The sequence below is a fragment of the Desmodus rotundus genome, chromosome 4 (assembly GCF_022682495.2).
Source record: "Desmodus rotundus isolate HL8 chromosome 4, HLdesRot8A.1, whole genome shotgun sequence".
Lineage (NCBI taxonomy): Eukaryota > Metazoa > Chordata > Mammalia > Chiroptera > Phyllostomidae > Desmodus > Desmodus rotundus.
In genome coordinates this window covers 7,580,156-7,605,753 of record NC_071390.1, presented here as the reverse complement: position 1 = coordinate 7,605,753, position 25,598 = coordinate 7,580,156, and the positions used below count along the sequence as shown (strand labels likewise).

Sequence of the window (25,598 nt, the reverse complement as noted above, 5' to 3'; positions counted from 1 at the left end):
TCTGAACTCTGACGCTATTATATTGCTGTGTTTTGGCATGCGGTTGTTGGTGTTTTGGAAGTCGGTTGTAAGTCCTACTGCTGCTCCCTCACCGGTATCCTGTTCTTCCTTTCTGCACGCTGTTTCGTATCTTGCTTTTTCTTTTGCGCCATAAAGTGTCACTGTGAAGTGTCTCAGTGTGGGTGTCCTGTGACATATCCTGTATGAGAGTTGTCGAGCTTTCCAAGTCTCGGGTCTGTGTCCTCCGACATTCTGAGATACCCTCAGCCGTTATCTGATTGAATCTTGCTGCTTCCCCATTTTTTCCATTACTGTCTCCTTTAATTTTAAACCTCCAGTTAGACATTTGCTAGACTTTGCCTGCATGTTACCCATGTCACTTAACCTCTCCTTCAAAATGTTCATGTTTATTTATCTATATCTATCTATCCATCTGTCTATCTGTCCACTTTATCTGTTGATCTGTCAACCATGTTCCAATCCTAATTCTCTATTAAGTTTTGCCTCATGTACTATTTAATCTATCTATTCAGTTTTTAAGTTCAATTACTCTATTTATACCAATTCTACTTTGGTCTTTTAAAAAATCTCCTTCATTATTTTTTTATAATGCTTGTTCTTGCTCTTTCTTTTTATGCTTCCCTATGGTTTCCTTAAACCTATTGCAAATAATGATTTTTATATTCTGTGCCTTATAATACCTAAAGTGGTTGTAAATAAGATTTTCCTATGTGCGCCCTGAAATCTTTTGTGTAATCTTTCCTTACTCTGGGCATTTTACTTTCTCCTAGAACTTTATTTCAGGGAACATTTTGATGTCTGGGTTGAAGTTGGATTTCTCCAGAGAGGATTCGGCCAGTTACCTGGGGAGCACTGCCTACTCCAGGGCCACCCCCAAATTAACTCTCCTATTCAGGTTTTTGGGAACCACAGGAAAAGTGTTCATTGGACAGCAAAAACCTATGAGAATTGTTCTGTAGTTATGAAATCTCTCCATGCAGGTCAAAGATGGAGACAGGAAGCTCCCCTGCTCTTCCTTCAGAAGAGCAGCCTTCCTTTCCTACTTATTCTTTTCTAAAAAAGATTTTATTTATTTATTTTTAGAGAGAGGGGAAGGGAGAGAGAAAGAGAGGGAGAGAAATATCAGTGCGAGAGAGAAACAGCAACCAATTGCCTCTTGTATGTGCCCTGACCAGGGGCCAAACCCATAACCCAGGCATGTGCTCTGTCCAGGAACTGAACCCTCAACCTGTTGGTTTATGGGATGATGCTCCAACTGAGTCACACCAGTCAGGGCTCCTACTTACTCTTAAGACTTTAGAATCTAAGGTTTTTTCAGGGTCTCCCATCACGTTTTCCACTTTGGACATGGCTGAGACTTAGTCTCTTTGCCTCTGTGCCCCATGGAGACATCAAAGAGGAAGTTCAAGATCAACAGTTTTCTGCAGACACGCTCAGGGCACAATCTGGCTTTGCAGTTTCCTGGTGCCCAAGACACCTGCTTCCCCTTCATTCTGGGAGACTGCATTTGTGAATTCTTCTCTTTGTGTCAACTCAGTGATGTATTTAAACGATTGCTTGCTTGTTTTTATATTTCACCCCACATTTAATTATTTCAGTCAGGATACATAGGCTGCTGCACAACTGGACATAAAACCCTGGGTTTGGTGATGATTTGGTATCTCTGGACTGGAAAAGAGGACTTGACTTGGGCTTCGAGGCATGTGGATCTTGGTTCAAGACCAGCTTCAACATCCAGTATTTCTCGTTATCCGTTCCCTCAGCTTTACCATCAACACCTTTCACTTGTATGTCGAGTATCTGTTTACAAGTTACTTTTACAAAGATCGTGTTTTGTGAGAGTTGGATGAGGCAGACGTTGTCCCCACTTGGCAAATAGATGAGACCCCTGGCGGGGACGCCACTCTCACCTGGGACCCCCGTCTTCCATCACCTGGGAGAGTTCTGTTTTGTGCTGTCTCTCACAAAATGGTTTAAAAGAAGCCAGCAGGTACATGGGACAAGTCACTACACAGACACTGTCTTGAAGAAGATTCTGCGCTCAAGACTGACTTTCTCGATAGAAAGTCCCTTGGTCAATTAGCAGTGTCTGCCAAGGTCGCAGGAGATGAAAATGCCACGTTTGCTTTCCCCAACTTAAGTGGCCCTCCTAACTAAAAGAAAATCCACAACTCTTAAAATGTACACAAAAATCCTGTATTGAATTTGGATTGTGTATGTAACAGGGAGACTTGGTGTAGGTGAAATGAGTGAGGCTCTTGTCCTGGCTGTGGTCAGTTTCCATGGGGGTGTGAGTGAGAGAGGGGCAGCTGGAGGTGGTCTCTGGAGACGGGAGTTTGTTGTCAAGGGAACCGGAAACAGCTTGTTTGGGAAGCTCTCTCATCAGCTGCCCAGTCACTTGGGGCTTCAGTCCTGAGACTAGTTGTGCTGCAATATATTTTTTAGACTTTATTTAATTTTAGAGAGAGGGGAAGGAAGGAAGAAAGAGAGGAAATAAATATTGATGTGAGAGAGAAACATCAATTTTTTGTCTCAATTGCATGCACCCTGACTGGGGACCGAACCTGCAACCCAGGCATATGCCCTCACCTGGAATCGAACCGGCAACCTTTTCCTCTGTGGGATGACACCCAACCAACTGAGCCATGTCGGTCAGGGCACTGCAGGGTTTTTTAGTAACCAAAACAATGAATAGCCTCACCTCGCTCAGGGCAGAAATGGGGTTTGGGGGGCTCTGCCCACAGGGCCCTCCCAACCACCACGGATGAGAATAAGTCTACCAAGACATGATTTGCTTGGGGAGGAAAGGTGGCCTATCTCTCAAAGGAGAAGTGCCAGGAGCCTGTTCCTCAGTGGGCTTTTATTGGGTTCAATTTGCACAGGAATTCAGGTAAAGCTCATCAATCATTGTCAGGCAGTAAGGATCAAACAATAGATAACATACAAAGAACTCTGAGGGCTTATACTGAGTCAGGGTCAGTTAGCTAAAGGGCTATAAAACTTTGGGAAACAAACTCATTTCATGCTTGGACCCTTATCAGAAAATTGAGGCCATTCTTAGTAAAGCAGGTTTCACAGGATTTTATGCATTCTTTCTTAGGTCTGATTGCCCCGGGGAATCCACCCTTTCCAGCACAGGACTGCACCACCCTCTGTCATTGTTTCAGGCTTAAGTCAGGCAGGGGAAGTAAGGCAGCCAAGAGATTAGGAGACTTCTTGCAGACAAAATGAGGGCTCAGGCTATGTCAAAGCTGAGGGGCGAGGGTCCATCACCCCCTTTTTCTATAGCCCCTTAAGTCCTTCCCTGTGGGCCTCTTCGTGACCATGCCTGTCTTAGGTCGTCCCTCCCTTGAGGAATCTTACCCGTTATTGGCTAACTGGTCATGCAATGGGGGCCAAGCAGGGTGAAGTAAAGGAGGCAGATGCGGCACCCCTGCTAGGGAGATAAACTTTGTCTCCTTAGTGGCTTAGGGTCCCAAGGTCTCTCACTCAGCTTTAGCCATGAGGGGTTACAGCTTCTGAAACCAGGCAGGGCGGCTCCCAACAGAAATGTGAAGTCAGTGTGCACTTTGCCATGTGCACAGTGCTGAGAAGATTGGGTTGGGCCGTGTGGCCAGCAGCCATCATGGCTGCGCCTGCTGGTCAGCATTTGAGCCAGATGCCTCAGGGGTGGCTGATCTTGTGGACGTCCAGCCCGCTTACATTCTGTGTGGAGCAGCCCAGTCTTTCTTCCAGGGTTTCTCCTTTACTTGCACACTACGCACACTCACACTTCTGACACCGGGTGTGCGGATGTTTTCCCACACCAAGCATGCTCTGTGACCCCCACTGGGCGTCTCACAGTTGACCTCAGTTCTGACCTTCCCTGCCTGGAGATGGTGTCAGGTCCCACGGGCTCAGGCCTCAGCCCCACAACACTGGCCCCCACACTTCCGGTCTCAATCCCAACTCCAAGTTGTCACCTGGTACTCCTGACCGATCAGCTCTAAATCTGAGGGTCCCGTCACCCCCTCCTTGGGTTTGGTTAATTTGTTAGAGTGGCTTACAGAACTCGGGCAAACACTAACATTTACCACTTTATTAAAGGATATGATAAAGGATCCCTATGAACAGCCAGATGAAGAGACACGCAGAGGCCAGCCCCAGGGCGGTAGGGGCCTCAGAGCAGGGGCTTCTGTCTCTGGGGAGCTGGGGTGGGTGCGACGCCCTCCCAGTGCGCAGGTTGCTCACCATGCTCGGAGCCTGTAGCCCCCGGGCTGTTGGGGTTTTCCAGAGGCTTTCCTGGGCATCGATCGACTGTGCACCCTGCTTTTAAACCCCTCCCCTCTCTGGAGAATGGGGACAGAGCTGGGAATTCCAAGCTTCTGGTCACGACTTGGTCTTCCAGAGACCGGCCTCCATTCAGCAGCCATCCCAGTGCCTGCCTATAGCCGCCTCGTTAGAATAAAAGATGCTCTTTGTGCCCTTGTAATGTAGGAAACCACGAGGGTTTCGGAGCTCTGGGCCAGGAACCAGGGGGCAGAGGCCGATGTATGTTTTCTGTTACCTCCCACCTTCCCTTCCAGTGTGAGCTGGAGTCCCCAGTCAGGCCTGCAGGGGGCAGGTCGGAAGGGCTGTTTTTCCCTAACGGGTCAGTCTGCAGGTGGTACTGTAACATCTCACAGAAGGCAGGCGCAGTGAGGAGGCCAGCTGGGCAGGAGCAGTCGTTCAGGCTTCACCTCTGCAGTCCTTGCACCCCAAGGGGAGGCTAATCCGATCAACCCACGGGGCCAGTAGATGGCTCCTGTCTTTTCAGTGGTTTCTCGCACATGGGCTTTGCCATTCGCATCTTGCCATCAAATTTGTGTTCTGCTAAGGCCTTTGGATGTAAAATGCAATTATTTGTCATAAAAATGTTTTCTAATCCTACTGTGGCTTTCATCAGCTCCCCTCATGGCAGCACGGAACAAGGGGATCTCTCCCTTTGGAAGGCTCGTTCTTGTGTTGACATTTCAGACCATTGTAGACAGGAGAAGGCAAAGGTCATCCCTGGGATTTAATCCATTTCCTGTCCTTGGTGAGAGTTCAGAGCTCTCTGTAGGGCAAGGAGAAACATTCGGGACTCCTAATAAGAATTATTATGGAGCAGCGTGGGCTGCATGGGGGCCAGAGTGGCTTCTGTCCTTTGAAGTCCCTGCTCCCCTCTGCGTGCCTTCCCTGCTCCCAGGATCGGTGCTGCAGAGGAGACAGAAGGACTGGCACCTTTGTCCCCCACAGCCACCACCTTCTTCCCTGTCCCTTCCCCCTCCTTGACACTTTCTGTGCATCATGCCCGAGGGGGGTGTTTTTACTTTAGTTTTTTCAAAACAAAATCCTCTTTGAAGATGCACACTGGTGTCACACAGGAATTCGTACTCTGCCTTTTTTCTGTTTGCATTTCCTGCCTCTGACGTTTGCTTTGAGCCCAATTACCAGCGTTTTGGTTCCTTTTCCTTGTCCCCACGGCTCATTCTCAAACAAGACCGTACAGTCATTTCCATCTTGAGGTGGAAATCTCTCACCTGGCTCAGGTAGCCTGAGTCTCACCTGGCCTAACACAGGGGACGAAGGGCATGACCTTTCGTGGCCACACAGGTGGCCCTGTCTCCAAGGCCCTCGGCCTGGGGCAGGGGTACAGGAGAGTCCAATGGCACTTACATTCACTCAGTCCCCATGTGTCGGTCCCAGGGATTCAGAGGGAGTCTGGAGGGCACACACCTGCAGGGGTACAAAAGCAGACAGGCACTTAGCAGTGCTGTTACTGCACTAATGCCAAGGGAACCTGTGATTGCTTTATTTTTTGCTCTATTTAGAAATAATTCAGTGTTTTTTAAGGGCTGCATTAACCTTCCGTAAATAATTTGACCTATCGGAGCCTCTATTTCTCATCCATAACACGGGCCCAGTACCTGGGGCACTGTGTGTGTAAGAGAGAAGGGAGGGCGGAGAGAGAGGACACATTAGGGTGGGCTGGGGTCTGGAGGAGCCAAGGGTAGGCCCGAGCTCGCCCACCTCCCATGTGCTAGTCCGAGCCGGTGTAGTTTCAAACCTGACTCTCACGCTCCTCCATCCACTTACGCCTGCTGTCCTCCTTAGTGGAACCTTCCCTGGTTATCAGGTCGTCACCCTGCCATGGCCGTACTCACTGTGTACACTTTCTGAGTACTCACTGTGTACACTTTCTGAGCGTCTAGTGAGCTCAGGCACGGGATGCAGCCCCTGCTCTCATGGAACGCAGACTCCGGTAGGATGGAGGTGGATGTGCGGCAGCCACGCAAATGAAAGCCGTCTTCAGGGCTGTGGAGGACAGGTACGAAGGGCAGTCAGGGTCTGTCCTGCCTGTGCCTGGGGCCAGGGAGGGGAGTGACCTTGAAACTGAGACTGGAAGAGTGAGAGTGAGCAAGGCAGGGCAGGGCTGCTGCTCACCATGTCTCCTCCGAGCCCTGAGAGTGCTCCTCTTCTGGTCCAGCTTTCATAGGGTCCTGCTGTTTCTTTCATTTACCGATTTGTTCATGCACTTGTACTTCCCGAGCACCAGTGATGTGCCTGTCCCTGCTCTGGAAGGGGGTCCAATAATGGCAACAGATGCAGACAGCTTCTTGGTTGTGGAGCCGTCCTGGTGCTGTGGAGCTCAGGCCCTCATTGCTGTGTGTGCACTTGCTGCCTTCCCTCCTGCATGTTCCCTGGCCCACCTGCAGGAGGCGGCATGGTTTGACCAGGGGCATCAGTGGAGAAAGCAGGGAAGGGAAAAAGACTTTCACTGCAGGCCCGATGTGTGCCAAGCACTTAGTCCAGCGCACCGTGGACTGTTGTTGGTTCTCCCAGTCACTCTGTTGGACAGCAGTTGTCTGTCATTGTTATAGACAGTGAGCACCTTGCCCTAGGTGACACAGATAGGAGGTGGTGGGGTCAGGACCTGTCCCTAGGTGCACTCGGCTGTGTTGCAGGGACATGCGCTTAGACCCTCCCTCCACCTCCAACTAGCAATAGAGTCTCGGTTCATTTCACGTCTCTGGGGTCGTATCCATCGGGTCTGCTCAGCTACTTGGCCTCCTTTGGAGGGCCGAGATGGCGCCCTCCATCCCTCTGGACCAGGCAGTCAAGTGGTGTTGGCTCAGCCTCCTTCTCCAAAGTGCATAGGATCCACTTGGTCTTCTTTGTCCTCAGAGGGCTGTTCTCATCTTAAGGCTGATGGTCCTAGGATAGGTGATTCTCCCCGAGCTGACAGCCACTCTGACCGTGCCTGGAGGCACAGGCAGCTCTCTTGCAGGGTTGGATGAATTTAACCCCTGGATTCTAGGTGACTGGGGTTGTCTCGCACACCCTTTCCTCTGTCTGTCCTCCAGTCTCTGGTCTCCTGTCCGCCACGGAAGCTCCCTAGCTACTCCAGTTTTGTTTTTGTTGTTTTTTTTGTTGTTGTTTGTTTGTTAAGAGGGAGAGAAACATCAGTGTGTGGTTGCCTCTCATACACCCCCCAACTGGGGACCTGGCCTGCAACCCAGGCGTGTGCCCTGACTGGGAATCGAACCAGTGACCCTTTGATTCACAGGCCAGTGCTCATTCCACTGAGCCACACCAGCCAGGGCCTAGCTACTCCAGTTTTCCTCTCCCAGATGAAGCTCCGCTCAGGGTCCAGCAAAGTCCCTGGCTCAGAGCTGCTGTTGACACATAGGTGTTGAGAAAATGGGCAAAGGAAAGGATGGCAGTCAGCTAACACTGGGCAGGTTCTTCTTTCGTTGACTCGGGGCCGCCTCAGTGCTCATCGGTGTGTAAGACTTCGAGTGCAAGAAGGCAAGTCCTGTCCCCGCGGTGTTTCCAGTTCGCTGGGACCCATGTCTACCCAGCTGTACACGTACACAGAGAAGGAATTCTGCATTGGTGCTTGCTAAGGTATATCAGGACCCAGGTCACTTCCCCTGAATTATCTAGTTGCATTAACGGACATTTTTAAGGTTGTTGAATTATCGCAGTCAATAATTGTAAAGGCGTTATTGGTGTGAGATTCAGAAGGTCTCAAGGATTTTGAGAATGCTCCTCAATTCAACAAAGGTAGACTTTTTGTTTCCCACATCAGAGCAAAACAATCTCATCGTTGATGGATGAGAGAGAAGGCGAGATGTTCTGAAGAGCTGCTGAGCGTACTGAATCTATTCTGTGATTTTCATCAAGTTCTTTTCTTGAAATTGTAACTCTGGTCGGGTAGCTACGTTAGATGTTAATGACCTTCTGTGGCCAGTTTCCTGAGGAGTACGTAACTGTCTTTCCCTGGGCTCTGCAAATGGTTTAGCCTGTAGACACCCGTGGACCCGCTTTCCCTCTAGGATGTGTGGCCATCTTCTTTTTGCACGTGAAATCTCTTAATATCATAGAATATTAATAACAGAGATTGTCACCAAAAAGAAAACAGAGCAAGCATCTGAGCTAGGCTAAACGATGCATTGAGAAACTATGAAATTAATCTGCCTATAAATGAGAGACTGGTCATGTGAAGGGATTTAGGGCCACGGGGACATTAAATAGGTTCTGACACAGTGAAATTTGTTTCTGAAGAACCCTAGGACAAAAGCTGCATGTGGGTCGCTCAGCACAGGCACCGCCTCCTGGTGCTCCGACCCTCCCCTCTCAGAGCTTCAGACATTCTGCAGAGCGGGTGGGAAGGACACCTGCGGTGAGGATCTCACCCAGGTTTCAAGCTTGTTTACTGTACAGCCAGGATCATTCTGCATCTGCTGAGAGCCCCGGGGGCTGCAGAATTATGAGAGCTTGAGAACCTGGCTCTAGGATTCTCCCAAAGCAAGCACGCAGTTATGTAACTAAAGAACTGCAGCTTGGGAAGGCTTCTCTTTCAGAATGGAACTTTCCAGAACAGAGGCTGTGCACAATGCGGCTGGTGCAGCCAGCAGGATTGGAAGAGCAGTCACACACTGTGCTGTGTTTCACAATTCCTCATGAACTAGTCCCCAGGATAACTGTGAGTTGAGTGCCACTAACAACTACATTGTATAGATAAGGAAACTGAGGCTCCGAGGGGTGAGCTGAGCTCACACTGGTGTACGCGGCAGAGTAGAGTGTCACTGTTGCCCGATTTGTCTCAAAACCCCACGCTCTTCAACAGCACAGACACTCCCTCCTGCCAAAGGGATCATTTAGTCCCCAAATAATAATAAACTGTTGTTTCTATTGGTTTGGAAACAGTCATGCCAAACTTATCAAGTGCTTCTCTGCTCTGGTGCAGAGAGTGGGGACGAATTGACATGTGTCATTTTCAGCTCAGGCTTAGAGGGTCGTTTAAGCAGCAGACCACCAGGCAGCAGCAGAAGGCGGGTTAGGGAGCTCTCAAGTGGGCAGCCTGCAGACTGAGCCCTGTTGGCCAGCAGGTGAGTTTCATTTGGTCTGCCCTGTGTGAGGTTTTGCTTCGGTATTAGTATTCGAAAATAGAGACGTTTCCCATACATGTCAGGATTTCCCTCTTCTGTCAGAGATCAAAACTTTGGGGAACACCGAGCCCAGGTTTCCCCACGGCAGACACCAGCTGGCATGGAGGCAGGGCTGCCCCTTCAAGCAGGCCAGTGTTCCCCAGTTTACCCCAGTCCCCACCACTCCTAGCTGTCTCCCCACAGGGAGGCTGGGTATGAGGTGCCATTTGTCACAAATGAACCATTGGTTTTTCAGTAAGTGAAGTATTTCTTGGCTCTGAGTGTCTAGCAATGGTGGAGGAATAGAAACTAGACTGAGAGGGTTTTCTGCTGCAAAAACGTGGACTCAACATCCAATGACTTTGCTCATGTCCACCATCTTCCCAGCCCATGGTGTGACATGGTGGCCCCTCATGGCTCAGCCTCTCATTTTACAAAGCAAACTGAGTCCCCAAGACAGAAAGTGACTTGCCGGAGATCATGTGTTTAGTTGGTGACAAAGCTGAGATGGGAACCCAGACCCCGGGTCCCCAACAGCAGGCTGCTGCTCAGAAGGGGTCTGCAGGCGTTGACCAAACATGCTCGTCCCCATGGCCTTGGCTTGAATGGTCTTATGGAGATGCCCCGGCATCCTTCTCACAACGCCTTTTAGCACAAGATGGGTTCGACCACCTGGTCTGCCTGCCTCCTTCTGGGACTAGACAGTATCAACTCTTTGAATGTTACAAAATGAAAAAAAAATTGTAGAGATTACCGTATCAGGGCATAATTCCATTTTCAGTGCCAGGAATGATCAGTTTAGGACAATACATTGTAATTAGCCAAAGTGAAAATGCAGCACAAAGGTAGGGTCTGTCCCCTGATTATTATCCTGTTTGTTTTTGAAGCTTTTTTTTCTTGCAGCCCTTGGGGTCCAAAGGCCTTCCACTTAATTTAAAAGTCAAATGGGGGCCCTGGCCGGGTCCCTTAAATGGTTAGAGCCTTGTCCCGATAGGCCAAGGTTGTGGGTTTGATTCCCAGTCAGAGCACCTCCAGGAATCAACCAACAAATGCATGGATAGGTAGAACAACACATCGATGTTTCCCCTCCCTCCCTCCCGGTGTCTCCCTCCCCGTCCCTCCATCCCTTCCACTCTCTTAAAAAATCAATCAATAAATAAAATTAAAAGTCAAACGAGGAGGAAAGGTAAACCACATTGTCGCTCCTAAGCCTGCTCAGTAAATAGACCTTCCTTTCCGAAGAGAGTGTTATAACCTTCGGCAATTCGTCTGTGTAGCCAGAGAGAAGAGTCAGTGATTCCCTCTCAGCATGAGCAGGGTACCTGCGTCACTTCCTGGGCCAGCAAGGGCCAGCAACTCGTACTGTGATGCTTTGCTTCTCTACCCTCATAGACAACAGCCAAGGGAGCCCTCCAAGGGATGGAGACAGGGTAGGGAAACCATCCACTTTCATCTGCTTCCAGTTTAGAGGCTCTGAGAGCATCTTTGCTTTTCACAGCCAGATCAACACATAAATATTTACCATCAGCTGCTTCCAGCCGAGGAAACCTGCTCCAGGCCGAAAGCACGATTGCTGTGGGTGCACGTGTGTATTTCTGTGTGTGTGTTTCAAACTCTGGAGAGTAGGTCAGTAAGTTCTGGGTCCTTGGGAGCGGGAGATGGTCTGCATCCTCTCACCCCTGGCTTGAGAATTATATTTTTGTTGTTGTTAACATTACTGAACTGTGAATGCATTTTCCCTATTTTATAACCCTCGTCTTCCACAATGTTCAGTGCCCTGCCGATGTCTGGGAATGCAGAGTTCTGTTCTGATGCTGGGGGAAGCAAGGGCCTGTGGCTAAGGGAAAGCCAGACGCTTGGGTGAACTGATCACCTCTCTTGTTCCCCACCAACATGCCAGGCTTCACAGCCCCATGGTGGCTCAAGTGCCATGTTTCTTTTGTGGTGGCTCAAGTGCATATTTCTTTCTTTCTTTTCTTCTTTTCTCTCTTTCTTTCTTTCTTAAAGATTTTTAGAGAGTGGAAGGGAAGGAGAAAGAGAGAGAGAGAAATATCAGGGTGTGGTTGTTGTCTCTCACTTGCCCCCTACTGGGGACCTGGCCCACAACCCAGGCATGTGCCCTGACTGGGACGCGAACCAGCGGCCCTGTGGTTCACAGTCCATGCTCAATCCACTGAGCTACACCAGCCAGGTCTCAAGTGCATGTTTCTTTGCAAAGAAAACACAGCGGTGTTTGGCTACAGTTGGAAAGCATTTCTTTAAAAAAAAAAAAACAAAACCCTCCTGTTTCTGTTTCTCCCAGTTGAATCTGCATCTGAGCCTTGGTGGGCCCCAGGACCTCAGAGCCAGAAGGGTCACGGGAGAGCACATCCTGGTCCCCAAGCCTCTGCCTCCGGGAAGAGGTGGCAGTAGAACTGGGATGGATCCTCTGAATTCAGCAGAGTTTGGTCAAGCCTAATTCTTTTTCGGACAGTATTTGGAAAAGCAGGAATACCACGCTCCTGTGCTACCCAGCATCCCTGCCCAGGCTAGAAAGAAGTGCCTTTAAAGCCCTTTGCCAAAGGGCATTGTGCTGGCTCAGTAACTACAGAAATGTCAGTGAGAAAGAGACTAGCATAGGTTTGTCATGGAATTGGGGCCCATCATGTCACCTAGAAAAATAAGGGCACATAGAGCTGTTTTGTAAGTACTGCCCCAAGGCCCAGTTGAATGTGCTGGAGAAGACCGGTGGCTGCCGGAAGCCCACAGAGTCTAGGCTGCTGAACCTGGCCTTTAAATATGCCTTTGAATCCCTCTTCCTTTTCACAGAAGCAGATGCTTCAGCTTTCTGGAGGCCTGCAGTATGGGCCCCACCGTGTGGGTGGGCATGCATTTTGCCTGCCCCGGAAAGAATGAGCCACACCCTCTGCCGCCAGGCTGGTTCAGTTCCAGTTCCTGGTGGACAAGGAAGTGATCGAGGGTCTGGCCTCAAACCACCCGCCCCAGGTCTTGACCTTAGAGGTTTTCAGCAGCCTCTTGTCCACGTCTTGCGTGTGCCCAGAGGCTCAGGCGGTGTTGGCTGACACACTCATTACCCGAAAGTCTCCACAGCGTTGTTCTTACGGACACACACACAAATGTCTGCTCCGCATCCACCCACCACTCATTGTTTGGTTGGGTTTTCTGTTTCTTTTTCAAAGAGGTGCCAGTTTGGCAATAGCCAGGGCTGCCTCTCCTCTGAATCTTGGGGGAGTCTCATCCATGATCCTGGAGAGCCCCAGGGCAGTTCGTTTCTGTTCCCCATGTTTGTGTAATTAGGTGGATAGACTTGCTAAGCTGCCTGATTGGAATGAAGTCCATTTCTCTTCCCATAAGAGCTCAGGATGAGGCCAAACTGTCCAGACCCCCCGCTACCCCTGACTCTGATGCTTCAGGGGAGTGTCAGGGAATGCAAGGGACACAGGAAAGTGGGTGAGGACCAGAAATCAAGAACCCATTGTGCTGGTTAGGATGGTAGCCCAGTGGGGCCACGTGGCAAATATTATTCAATAGCCTTCATCATAGCAAATGGTCTATGGCAGGTCTGGGCAATCCATATTCTTACTCTAAACAGAATATTCAATATATGTTGGCAGCGCTTTGCTGTTATTTGAGTGCTAATCATTATTTAAAAATATTTAAGTGCTTTATTTTTATTCTTGGGATAACCCTGGTTTAATCTTGTTTTACAAAGAAAAAAAACACCTCTCTGTTGCCTTGTTTAATTTGGTTGCTGAAAAAGTTCTTTGTTATAAGCTTGTGTTCGTACCTGGGGACTCCCTTTTCAGAAGACCTATTCTACCAAGTCGCTGTGTGAGCTGGATACCTAGGAGCTCCGCCCCTCAGCAGTCTGTCTAATCAAGAGGAAAGTTTTCATTGGTCGGTGTCCAGAGAAGGAGGGAGCTATAGCACTTGCCTTCAACAAAAGTATCTAAGCTCAATCCTGGATGCCATTAGAGTTCATACACACATATGCACACACGCACACATATTTACACACATGTGTGTGCACATAGGCACACACACCAGGGCCCACTCCAGGCCAGTAGAGCAAAACAAACAGAATGTCTAGCAATGGGTTCTGGCTAGCGGTATTTTTTTTAAGCTTCCAGGCTTTAAAAGTGACTCCATGTGTAGCCGGGGCTGAGGACCGCAGTTCTAAGCCCACAGAAGACCCACTTGAAATCTCACTGACTTCTGTGTTTTAAACCAGATTAGATGAAAAGCTTAGGGTTTATATATGCTACGTCCAACTCCACACTTTTGACAATGGATTTAGCACAGCCAGAAGTTATCTGTGAATAGTAAAAATCAGTAACCGTGACTCCTAAGAGTGCAAACAAGGAATCTGACATTACTGGCTTCTCTGTCAAACTCCCGCCTCCACAGCATTTTCTGGTCCCATCTTAGTGAATGCCACCAAGCCCCAAATCCCTTCCTTTCCCTGCCCTTCACATCTAAGTCGTCATCACAGTCTTTTGTTCTGTATATGCTTCTTTCCTCCTAGAACTCAACGCGTTATGTTAAAGTTACATATTAGCATGGCCATGTCCTTCAACCTGACTGTGAGCCCTTGAGACCAGACACAAGCATCTGATGTCTCTCTTTATTCCCCACACCTAGCTATAGAATAGTACCTGTGTAGCACATGACAGATGCCCATTATGTTATTGTTAAATGAATGAATGAATGAATGAATGAGTGAATGAGAATGGATTTTGATCACCTGCAAGCCTGGAAGATCATTCTCATGGTTGAAAGTTTCATACCAGGGTGGTTGGAGCAAGAGCACAGATTGTTGAGACGGCACCTGGTGCCAACACGGTGCTGTGCCTGGGGGCGTGCACGATGGCAGACAGGATGCCCAGGATGCTCACCACCTGCCAGGGTAACACCTGCTGTTTCTCTTTGGCAGTTGCCTTTTCTGGCCTTGGCTTCACGACGTTCTACTTGGCTGGCAAGCTGCACTGCTTCACCGAGAGCGGGCGGGGGAAGAGCTGGAGGCTGTGTGCCGCCATCTTGCCGCTGTACTGCGCCATGATGATCGCCTTGTCCCGCATGTGCGACTACAAGCATCACTGGCAAGGTGAGTCCCTGCCAGCTCCACCGGGCTGGGTGCAGAAAGGCATCTATTTGGGGAGAAGTAAGTGTCCGCTGGCCCAAACCAGAGTGGGCTCAGTGACAGAGGGGCATCGTGTGGGAGAAAATATGCCTGTTCAAGAGAGTTCTGGCCTTCACACTGCCCTGGCTGGGGACAGAATTGGAGTTTTTCCTTCTTTAAGTTCAAGGGGTTGCTTGAGTCCTGCCAGAATGGTGGCCCTTGGCCTTGGACCCCAGTGTGACTTCCCTGCTGGGTCACTTGCCTCAGTCCTCTGACTTGGTGCCATGTGGTTTTGGCTCCTTCCATGTCTCAGACACATTCCACAAAGACATATTTCTCCCCTGGATGTGTTTCCAAAGAAGACGTTCAGCCCGGGGATCCATGCCAGCAATGTTCTCAGCGGCTGCTGCAAGGTGGGGGCGGCTTACCGATATGTAACTAGTCAAAAACCACAAAACATGGGAGGGTCTTGTTCCTGGAATAAAACTAAGCCAGGCCGCGTCCCTCTGCATGCAGATCAGCTGCAGGAGCTGCCGCAGCAGACGGGAGGCAGACACAGAGGTGGCATCCCAGGACGTGTGGCCTCCGGCAGCACGAGGTTGAGGCTGGCTCTCCTAAAGGGCAGTCCTCAGACCGCCTTGATCAGGTGGCCCTGAGCCAGGGGTCAAGCTCCTGGGGGTGGGTCTGGAATGGCGGCCAGGAGTCCACATTATCAACCAGCAGGTCTGTTATTTCTGGTGAAGTCTGAGAGGCGCTGGTGAGGAGCTGCGCTAGGTCAGCTTTGAGCTAACAGACTGAATGCACTGCACCTAAATCCAGCTCCCCTGGACCAATGGCCTTTCACGATTAGTCCGCGGCCTGCACCTCCCCTTCCTTCCTGCTCTGCCGCCAGGCACTCGTCCCCTCCTCCCTCTTTTTCCGTTTCTGCAGCCCAGTGCCTCATGGGACTTCCCGCTTCTCACCTCTTCCCAGGTGTTTGTCCTAGTGGTACTGAGACAGCAGTCGAGGCCAGGTGAGGGCAACTCCTAGCTGGGGGCGCCTTCACCCCATCCTTTCCGGGGACCTCCTGCTCCTCCCCAGCTTCTCCTGCTCTTTCCCTGGCCTCAGCTCCACCTTCCACTTTCCTGGAGCTCATGCTCTGGGCCTCCCGGGCCTCCAGCAGTAGCTTTGACCTGGGTTTGGGGGTGGAGGGTATAGAGGGTGCAGAGGAAAGAGAGGCTGATGCATGGTCTGGCCAGGTGGATGCATGATAGAGGCGGTCAGCAGAGGGCCGCAGGCTGGGCCCTGAGCCCTCCCTTATTCTTTGCTTCTATCAGTGACTTCGATTAAGTTCCAGGTAATACGAAGTTGCATCATGCGAGGGAAGCAGGGAGCTGATTGCTGAGCCACCAGCCCAGGGGTATACTGTTGCACCCTTGGAACTGGGGATATTTTCCAACAAAATCATTGTTTATATGACTGCAAATCGTTGTGTATATGACTAGGGCATTTCCCCATGAAGAATATCACGGGCTAGGCAGTGTTTTGTGGACTGCTTCTCATTTCTCCCTTGTGAGCTGTAGCTCCTCCTTCTGAACACAGGAGTGGTACCTCCCAAACATCTCCCAGAGCTGCTTGACAGACTGAGGGCAACAATGGATCTGAATGTACTTTGTGAATGAAAATCAGTACTGTTGTTCTTTACTGCCTTGTTTCTAAAGCAGGGGCCAGAATTGTGTTGTTTTCCCAAACAGCTGATTGAGAGGCAGCCGCTTTCAGAACACGGTCCATTTGTAAAGCTGTGCATCCTGGTTTTCACTTCTGCTCAGCCACTCTGGATTTGAGAAATGATTGAGGGTTTCAGGATGGAATAGATCTCTGCTCACTCTCAGAATGCAGTAAGAGCCTTTGTGCAGTGATTTTGTCCTGAAAACCTAAGACGTAAGGTTGGCCTCTCTTGGATGCTCCTGGTCCTACCAGCTTTGTTACTCGTCGCCTGGCAGTGGCCGGCGCATGACGAGAGACTGAAGGAGCCGTTCTTGGTGGACCCGTCATGCAGCCGGTGTCCCCAGGGCCTGCTGGTGGTGCAGCATCAGATCCGTCCCATCCACCTGGCGCAGGAAGGAACGTGGCGCCGAAGAGGGAGACGATGAATGCCCTGTGGGCTGATGGGGAAGCAAAGTGAGGGAACTCCTGGTCAGTAATGTTTAGGGCCATACCTGGGGCTGGGGGTGGGGGAAATGAGGCAACACTGTGTCACAGCTGACTTCTGCAGCCAGAACTGAAGGTGCATTGGTTGGTACAGGTCATTAATGTGGCTCAAGTACCAGGTCAGCTGTGCCAACCTCTGTTCAGCTTGTCCCCCCGACTCAGTCATGAGAGGGGGGTGCCTTTCCTTGGGTGCTCTAATGGGCTCTAAGTCAGGTTCATTTTACCTGAATTCCCCTTTTAAGAGGTCGTCTGTCACTGCCTACTCCAGTGGTCTCAACTGGGCGGGGAAGAGTGTACCTCCCACGGGACATTTAGTAATGTCTGGAGACATCTTTCTGGTTTTCACAACTGGGAGTGGAGGTCACTCCACTGGAGGTCACATCCAGTGGGTGGGGCCCAGGGATGCTGCGAAACATCCTACATGTACAAGGTAGTGCCCCCCCGCCCCCTCAACACAGTCTTCTCCGGGCCGAGAGGTTTGCTCCTGACGCTACAAAACCCTGAACTACACAGTACCTCAGCTCTGTCTGTCTTTTTCTTTTCTTTTTTTTTTATTGTTGTTCAAGTACAGTTGTCTGCCTTTTCCTCCCACCACTCCCCCCACCCCAGCCATCCCCACCTCCCTCCCCTGATTCCACCCCCACTTGGTTTTGTCCCTGTGTCCTTTATAGTTGTTCCTGAAATCCCTTCCCCCTTTTCTCTACATTATCCCCTCCCACCTCCCCTCTGGTTACTGTCAGATTGTTCTTAAGTTCAATGTTTCTGGTTATATTTTACTTGCTTGCTTGTTTGTTTTGTTGATTAGGTACAACTTAAAGGTGAGATCATATGGTATTTGTCTTTTCCTGCCTGACTTATTTCACTTAGCATAATGCTCTCCAGTTCCATCCATGCTATCTTAAAGGATAGGAGCCTCCTTCTTTCTCTCTGCTGTGAAGTATTTCGTCGTGTAAATGTACCATAGTTGTTTGATCCACTCATTTACTGATGGGCACTTCGGTTGCTTCCAGCACTTGGCTATTGTAAATTGTGCTGCTATGAACATTGGGGTACATAGGTTCTTATGGATTGGTGTTTCAGGGTTCTTAGGATATAATTCCAGCAGTGGCATTGCTGGGTCAAAAGACAGTTCCATTTTATGGTCAATTAATATTTGACAAGGGGGCAAAAACATACAATGGAGTAAAAATAGCCTCTTCAACAAATGGTATTGGGAGATCTTGACGGCCACATGCAAAACACTGAAACTCAATCACCAACTTACACCATACACAAAAATAAATTCAAGGTGGATAAAACACTTAAATATAAGTCATGACACCATAAAAGTCCTAGAGGAAAATATCTTTCTTTTTCTTATTGCACATTAAGGAGCACTGTTCAAGGCGTGGGAAATTGTATTCACTCAACACTCATTTAGTAAGAGAGTCATCAAGGAGGCCCCCAGGCTTCCAGCTTGGAGAAGGGACAGGCTGTGAGGCCTTTGACTGCTGCGTGGGTAGGTATTCGAGGCAGGCTGCCTGATTGAGATAAATAAGTTGTTGCTTTGCTTTGGTAGACTGAGCTGCCCAGCAACCGTGGACAGGGGCCATCTATCAAGATGAGAACCTATGTGGAGTCCCATGGGCATCAGCAAAACCCGAGGCCTCTCCTTGTAGACTTTAGTCAACATGAAGAGCTTTTTATGACTCCATTTCAATTTCGATCTAAGCAACTGTGCCTAATTGGAAGTACCTCTTATGTAGTGATCTTGCCGAGTATACGTAGTTTCTTGATTGCATATTCATATCCGATAAGTAGGCATCATCTCAGATGCCTTGCTCTGCCCATTGTCATGGCCACTCCTAAGTTCTACTGACAGCCTTGTTTCATTTTACCCCAGGGCATCCTCCCTTCTGCTTTCTGAGATTTTTCTCTGGTTTCTCTTATTGGCTCTGCTTCAAAGTACTTCCAGAATCCGACTTCCTTTTCCCACTCTAGTCCAAACCTCCAATGTTTGTTGCCTGGATTATTGTTGATAGATCCCTCCCTGCCAGTCTCCCTCCTTCCTCCTTTGCCCCTCCCACCGCAGCCAGTTAAATCCTGCGCAGGCATGTGCCACTCTTCTGCTATGATCCCCTGCAACTCCCCCTTCCCAGGGCAGCTGTAACAAAGTCCCACAAACCAAGTGGCTTAGAGCAGCAGAAATCGCCTCATGTTTCTGGAGGCCAGAAGTCTGAAATCAAGGTGTCAGAACATCCACGCTCCCTCTGACACCTCCTTCCTTGCCTCTTCCAGCTCCCAGTGGCCCCAAATGTCACTTGGCTTCTGGCAGCAAGATTCCAACCTCTGCCTCCATCTTCACACGGTGTTTTCCTTGTATTTTCTCATCATCTTCCCTCGTGTGTGTCTGTCCCCATGTCCAGATGTCCCCTTTTTACAGCGACACCAGCCATGGTAGATGAGAATCTGCCCTGATGGTGTCATTTTAACTTGATGACCTCAGTACAGACTCCATATCTCAATAAGGTCACATTCTGAGGTGCTGGGGGTGAGCATGTCAACATGTCTTTGGTGGGGGGGAGACACAATTCAACTCACAACAGTGCTTAACAAATATGTGTTGAGTGAATGAATGAATCATGTTCCTCTCTCACTAGTATTGATTTTTCTTTATACCAGTTTTACAAAAATTAACCTTATTGCCTGCAAGTTCTTTCCCTTTCAAAATGAACCAAAATTGCACTTTAAACATCCATCCATCCATCCTCTTGTGCCTGGGTGCCAGGCACGCTCTGGGCTGGAGGCACAGTAATTAAAGACAGACATGGAAGCCACCTTCCAGCTCACAGTGTACCAGGTAGACCATGGATGCTCCGTGCAGTATAAGTTCTTTTAAACAAACTCAGTCACAGAATCAGGAAGCTTTACTAGTAACAGAATAAAAAGAATATAAATGATCACATGAGATTATTAAATTTGCCAGAGTTGATTTTTACCCTAGTGTCATGGAACCCAAGCCATACAAGGTCCCAAGTCAGCCAGCTCACTGATGCTGGATGTTGCCATGGTGACAGGGAAGGATGTGTTCCTCCTAGACTTGACAGCACATCTTCAGAACCATGTCTGCTTGCACCAGAAGAGGTGAGTGCAGCCAGCACCTTAGTGTGCCAGACCCCGTCAGGTCCTCTCCTGTCCTTTAACCTCATGAGAAGGGTGTGTGGTCATGCCCATTTGATAGGTAAAGATCCAAATTCAGGTTGCCTGATTCAAAAGCTAGACTTTGGTACTACTGCTGGAACCCACTGGTATTGATTCCTCCAGCCCCCTTTAATAGCTTTATTGAGATCTAATCCTAACTCATAATTCATAAATCCTCCCTTTTAAAGTGTACCAGTCAGTGATTTTTTAGTGTATTCAGAGGTATGCAACCATCACCACTGTCTGATTCCAGAACATTTTTATCACCCCCTAAAGGGACTCATACCCCTGCTTCCCCAGCACCTGGCAGTGACTAACCTGTTGCTTTCTCTCCGGATGCGCCTGTTCTGGGCATCGCACATACATGGGGTCACACGAGGTGTTGCCCGTAATGGCTGGTGGTGCTGAGTCTTCTGTGCATCTTGACATTAGTTACACCTTGTGACTCCACTGGGGAAATACACAGTACATACTACTCTTCCATTTCCTGGGTGACGGGTGTTTTTTAAGTTCATTAGAAGTTTATTTAAGGTGCGATGAAGTTTGGCCATTCTAAAGAGATTAGAACTCCAGACTGGTGAGTTGCTGAGTGAGGTGAAGGATGGGGAAAGATTAGAAAGCTCCCAGTAGTTTTGGAAAGGAATAGCATAGTAGCAGTGGTGGGCACTCTATTTTTTAGACATTATTTTATTTTGTGACATTCTCTGTGGCATAATCTTTAGAAGAACAGTATCGTTAAGTCGTCATGACAACTCAATGAGTAGACATTGCGGTCTCTGCCTGAGAGCCAGGGGAAACTGAGTCTCACAGGTGTGGCGACTTGCCCTGGCAGGGGCTGCAGTGCCTTTGGTTGAGGGTTCCTCAGCCTAGAGGATTCTCAGGTGGAGGGGGAAGGAGGTCTTGGGTACCTTGGCATGGCCCTAAGGGGGTTCAGAACGAGCCTTCCTAAGATGTGACATTTGCGCATGTAGATTATTTTGAGCTGAAGGCAATCAAGACCCTGCATGTTCAGGAAAACCTTTTGCCCCTCAACTGCCTTGAAGAATCTAAGTCAGGGACCTTGCCCATAATATAAGTTATCACCGGAAATAACTTTTATTATATGTCAGGGCAAACATCTAATTACTGATTGTCTGTTCTTCTTACCGTCTTGTGAATCACCCTCCTCAGCTGTGAAGGCCAGGGTGCCTTACCTCACCCTTAGCTCCGGATGTCATACATACCTCATTTCACCTGTCTGTCTCTGGACCTGCAGTGTCTGGAGTATGTATGTACATACATACATACATACATGTATGGGGGCTTCCTGTATGTACACGTGTAACTAAATTTGGTCATTTTCTCTTATTAATCTACCATGTTGACTTAATTATTGGACCAGCTGAAAGAACCTAGAAGGGTAGAGAAACATTTCTTCCTCCCCTCCCCCTCAGCCCCAGGTGCTGGTACTGGGAGCAGGGGTGGGCTTCGGGGTTTCACTGTCCTCTCTCAGGTGGTCTTCCCCTTTGGCCAAGGAGGCCCCGACATGTTTTCCTCTCCTTTCTGCCAGATGGAAGCCACACAGTCTTGCTGCGTTTGAGCAGCTGTGGAGAGGAACGTAGTCACAATTACTCAGTCTCTTCCTTTGGCCAGTCAGAATGACTTTCGTTTCTAAGTGATGTTTTATCCCAACCAAAGACACGACCTGCTTTCTAAATATACCTTGGCAGAGTTTCCAAATAATTTGAATGCTTGGTGTCTGTAGGCTGACCCTGGGGGTCAGATTCCTGGAACACTCACATGGGAAGGCATCTACCTCTCCATACAGCTGTTTGATGGTCTTACGTTACTGATGAGGCAGCTGGGGCCCAGGGAGGCGAAAGAGCCCATGCAGGGACACACGCAGATCAGCAGCCAATCACTGGGCACATATCCATTCATACATTTCCCGCAGCCACGTTGATTCTGCACGAAGAAAGTGTTGTTCCAGACTTTAGGTATCAGCTGCCAACAAGACAGACGCCGCCCCTGCGCTCGTGGAGTTTGGAACCCAACGTTAAACATGACACAGTTGCAGTTTGTCATATTTTCATTCTGACTGCATGTGGAGCGTGGAAGGGGCAATTAACGTGTACACCTGGGAGGCGTGGTCTAGTCTGGGGGCCAGGTGAGGCCTTGCTGCACAATGATGTTGAGTTGAACTGTGAAGGATGAATAGAAATTGAACAGGGGAGGGAGTGAAAGGAAGAGACTCCCAGGACCGAAACAGTGTTTGTAGGAAGAGGAAGAACAGGGCAAGCAGGCACGTAGGAGAAGCAGGAGGGAAGACCATGGCTGTAGTGGGGGGAGAGAGTGCACAGGGCTGGGGTGTCGGAGGACAAGGCCATGGGGACCTGGTCACTTCCTGAGGAGCAGGGGAAAGGATTTTAAGCAGGAGAATGACCTCATTTGTTTGCACTTAAAAAAACCATCATCGGCCACTGTGTCCCCACTCCGCCTGCCAGCGTAGTGCCCAGGTGCACAGTGGGCCTTCCTGTCGCCCTCACAGCAGTGCCTGTGTCCGGTGTCCTTGACCTGTTTGTCCACCAAATGTAAGTAAAATAACACACACTGAACTGCTCGATTTATTTAAAAGAGATTAAAGCTCTTTGTTACAGAACTTTGTAATTTTTTTTTTTTACCATTAGCCTAGTAAAAATACCCACAGTAGAAAGAAGCAATTCTTCAACAGATGATAAAATACCAACATATTTTCCCTTTCTTCAAAAATTACCCCGATATATCTAGATGGAGCCAGGACACCTGTAACAGGCTTTGAAAAAAGAATGAGAAGTGAGGCGCAAATATCTAAGCATTAAACAGCTTGTTTTTTGGAAAGATACACCCCCTTGTCACTCCCCACCCACAAGCCCCTGCCCGACAGAGGAGAATCCACTTGTGACTTAAACGGAGATCCGTACCCAGTGTGTTGCTCACTGGGCAGTGCCTGGGGACTTCACACTCCAGCACCGACGGGGTAAGGGAACCCAGGGGGACGCACCTTTAGTCACTGCCTGCTACCTTCCGAAAGCTGGACACAGAAAACCTGCCAGGGATCACGCACAGCCCCACTGAGCAGCGCAGGTGCGGAGTCAGGGCACCAGAGTTCAAGTCCGTGATGACGTTAGCGAGGGGCGTGTCTGCGGACAGCTCCATTGGCCCTTCTGAGCCTGAGTTTCTTCTGCAAAATGGGGCCAATGCTGCTCATCCATGGAGGTATGTGTGATCCACCATGATGAATGTGGAAGTGGAGAGCCCCACATGGAGAATGACAGTTCTGGGTGACAGGGACCTTCACAAAAGAGTTCAAAGTGTTCTTTTGTTAGGGGAAGGATTCCATTGTGTTAAGCTCTTTTGGGAAAGAATAATCCACAGACACAGTTAAAAGCGTGCCCACGAGTGCGCGTGCGTGCCCACACACACTCGAGGAGGGCCGTTGCTCCTGCTGCTCCTGTGGGGTCTCTCTCAGGCACCTGCCAAATGCCCTCATTGGCAAGGGGCTGCCCCACTGCCCCACGTGGAGGGGCCTGTTCCACCGGCACATGCTCCTCCTACCTGAGGGGCCTGCAGCTTGTCAGAGGGGCTGGGCCTCTCCCACCAGCCGTCTGTTGAGTTTGCCAATCCTGGTATATCATAAGATGTTTTATTCACTTTGTGACTCAGAAGGTTCATTTCTTCCCTGGGAAATCACTTTCTGCCCAGAGGAGACTGGTGTGCCCGCTGGGTCTCCGTGGCGCACCGGCAATGTTGCAGGACTCCAGCAAGAACTTGCTAAAGAAAGAGGCATCACAGCCTCCACGGTAGTTAGATCCTGCAGAGATGGCTGGGATCCTTCTTCCAGAATGTAGAATGGCTTTTAAAAATCAAGAATGCAAATCTGAGCTCTTGCGATGCTCAGGTGCGGAGTAAGGAGACAGAGAGAAGAAGGAATCAAGGACACCTTTCAGAGGGATGTTTACCAAGTTCTAGAAAAGTCTGCGGAGGCCACCCAGATTTGCACCTCCAGCATGGTCGCTCTTTCCTTCAGCTTGTCAGGGGCCCGATAAGCAAGCCAATGTCTGGAGCAGGTGGGGAAAGTGCTTTCTGGCCACGTCTGAACGAGTCATAACCCATTTCTCCCGTGTTTGCTCTTTCCTGCCTAGATTCCTTTGTGGGCGGAGTCATTGGCCTCATTTTCGCATACATTTGCTACAGACAGCACTACCCGCCTCTGGCCAACACAGCTTGTCACAAACCCTACGTCAGCCTCCGCGTCCCCACCTCGCTGAAGAAAGAGGAGAGCTCGCCCACTGACACCGCGCCCACCCTGCCTCTGGAGGGGATCACCGAGGGACCCGTATGACCAGCACCCCGGGTGGGATGGACGGTGAGCCGGGGCGCGCTCTTCCATCTGACATCATCATGCAGTAGAAGAGGGTTCCTGTAGTGTGTTTCCCATGCGTCGTTTCTCAAACAGTGACCCCTCCGCTTCCGTGTTGCCGATGGTTCCTGCTGCTTTAAGTGTTGACTCTCCACTCTCTTGGATTCTCAGAGGAAGGACGCAGGAACCATCTCTGGGAGACGCCTGGAAGGAGGCTGCCAGGGTGGGTGGGTGCCGCTCGGTCCATTCTTCTGTCAGCAGTGTTTGCTGTGAAAGCCGCCTTCCTCTGTTTTCATGGCTGTAAAACATAATAAAGCCTCCCACCTGGATGACATGGCATCGACCGTCCAGTGCAATGAAGGTCATCGGACGTGCGTGGGCTTCACAGCCGAGGCCGGGGCAGGGTGGGCAGGCCGAGCTGTGGCCTCACACTCAGGGCCCCCCTGCTCTGATGGCCCCCGGGGGCAGGAGCTCGTCTCCTGAAGAACCACCGAGCCCGCCCCCCCAGGTAGCCCGTGCATCCTCAGTAGGTGACACTGAGCACTTGGCTGAGTATGTTGATACCAGTGCAGAGAGGCCTCTGGGCTCAAAGCTCCCCCAGCCCGGTGGCCTCAGGTGAAGACAGAGCCTGTATCTGATCCCAGGTTCAGCTGTGGCTTGTGGCGGGACAGGGGCTGCTGTGCCCTTTCTCCCAGCCCTCAGGTTACTGCTCCCACGGGCCTGGGGTAGTTTTCTCGTTCATCTGATTACCGGTTCCTCCGTGCCACCCTGGAGCTCCTGAGTCACGTTCTGGGAAAGGAGAGCTGGGAGTCTGTGGACACACCCCCAGGTGATTCTCAGGCCCCTGTGGCTGTGAGCCCCACTTCCACCTCCTTTAGTCCCTGAGGGACAGGACAGAGAGGGGACTGTTCCTTGGGTGTCCTCCACCTGGGAAGGGAGGGGACTCTGAAGTGACAATGTTTGACTTTTGGTGGAAACTTCCAGCACGTGAGTGCTGTGGGACCACTGTCACCTCATCTGCTTAAGACAAAACCTGGGCGCCTCCCCAAGGGTTTCTTTCCCCAGATCCCCCTCGTCAGGTGTGTCAGTCACTCTTGGTCCCATGTTCAAAAAACACCTCCCAGTCCTCCCACCTTCGCTGTTGCACCCCCATCCAAGTGGCCACCCTGCATCACCCAAAATGCCACGCTTCCTATGACCACGTCCACCTCAGCTTACTAACCCACGGTCCACACCGGCCAGACTACACCCGTGTGTTCCTTTCCCATGAAGCCAC

At 50.0% G+C, this 25,598-nt stretch overlaps 1 protein-coding gene across 3 annotated transcripts in view; it reads left to right on the top strand.

The window, feature by feature from the left end:
* PLPP4 (phospholipid phosphatase 4) overlaps window positions 1–24,697 on the top strand; it is a 99,454-nt gene extending 74,757 nt beyond the window's left edge. Inside the window, exons 6-7 of one of the 3 annotated variants that reach the window (XM_045191567.2) lie at window positions 14,389–14,559; window positions 24,105–24,697. In XM_045191567.2, coding sequence (XP_045047502.2) covers window positions 14,389–14,559; window positions 24,105–24,304 — 371 coding nt within the window. In that variant the 3' untranslated portion in view covers window positions 24,305–24,697. The remainder of the gene's footprint in view (window positions 1–14,388; window positions 14,560–24,104) is intronic. The other 2 variants (XM_045191568.3, XM_071221355.1) reach the window with 2 other exon arrangements.
* Window positions 24,698–25,598: the final 901 nt, after the last annotated feature.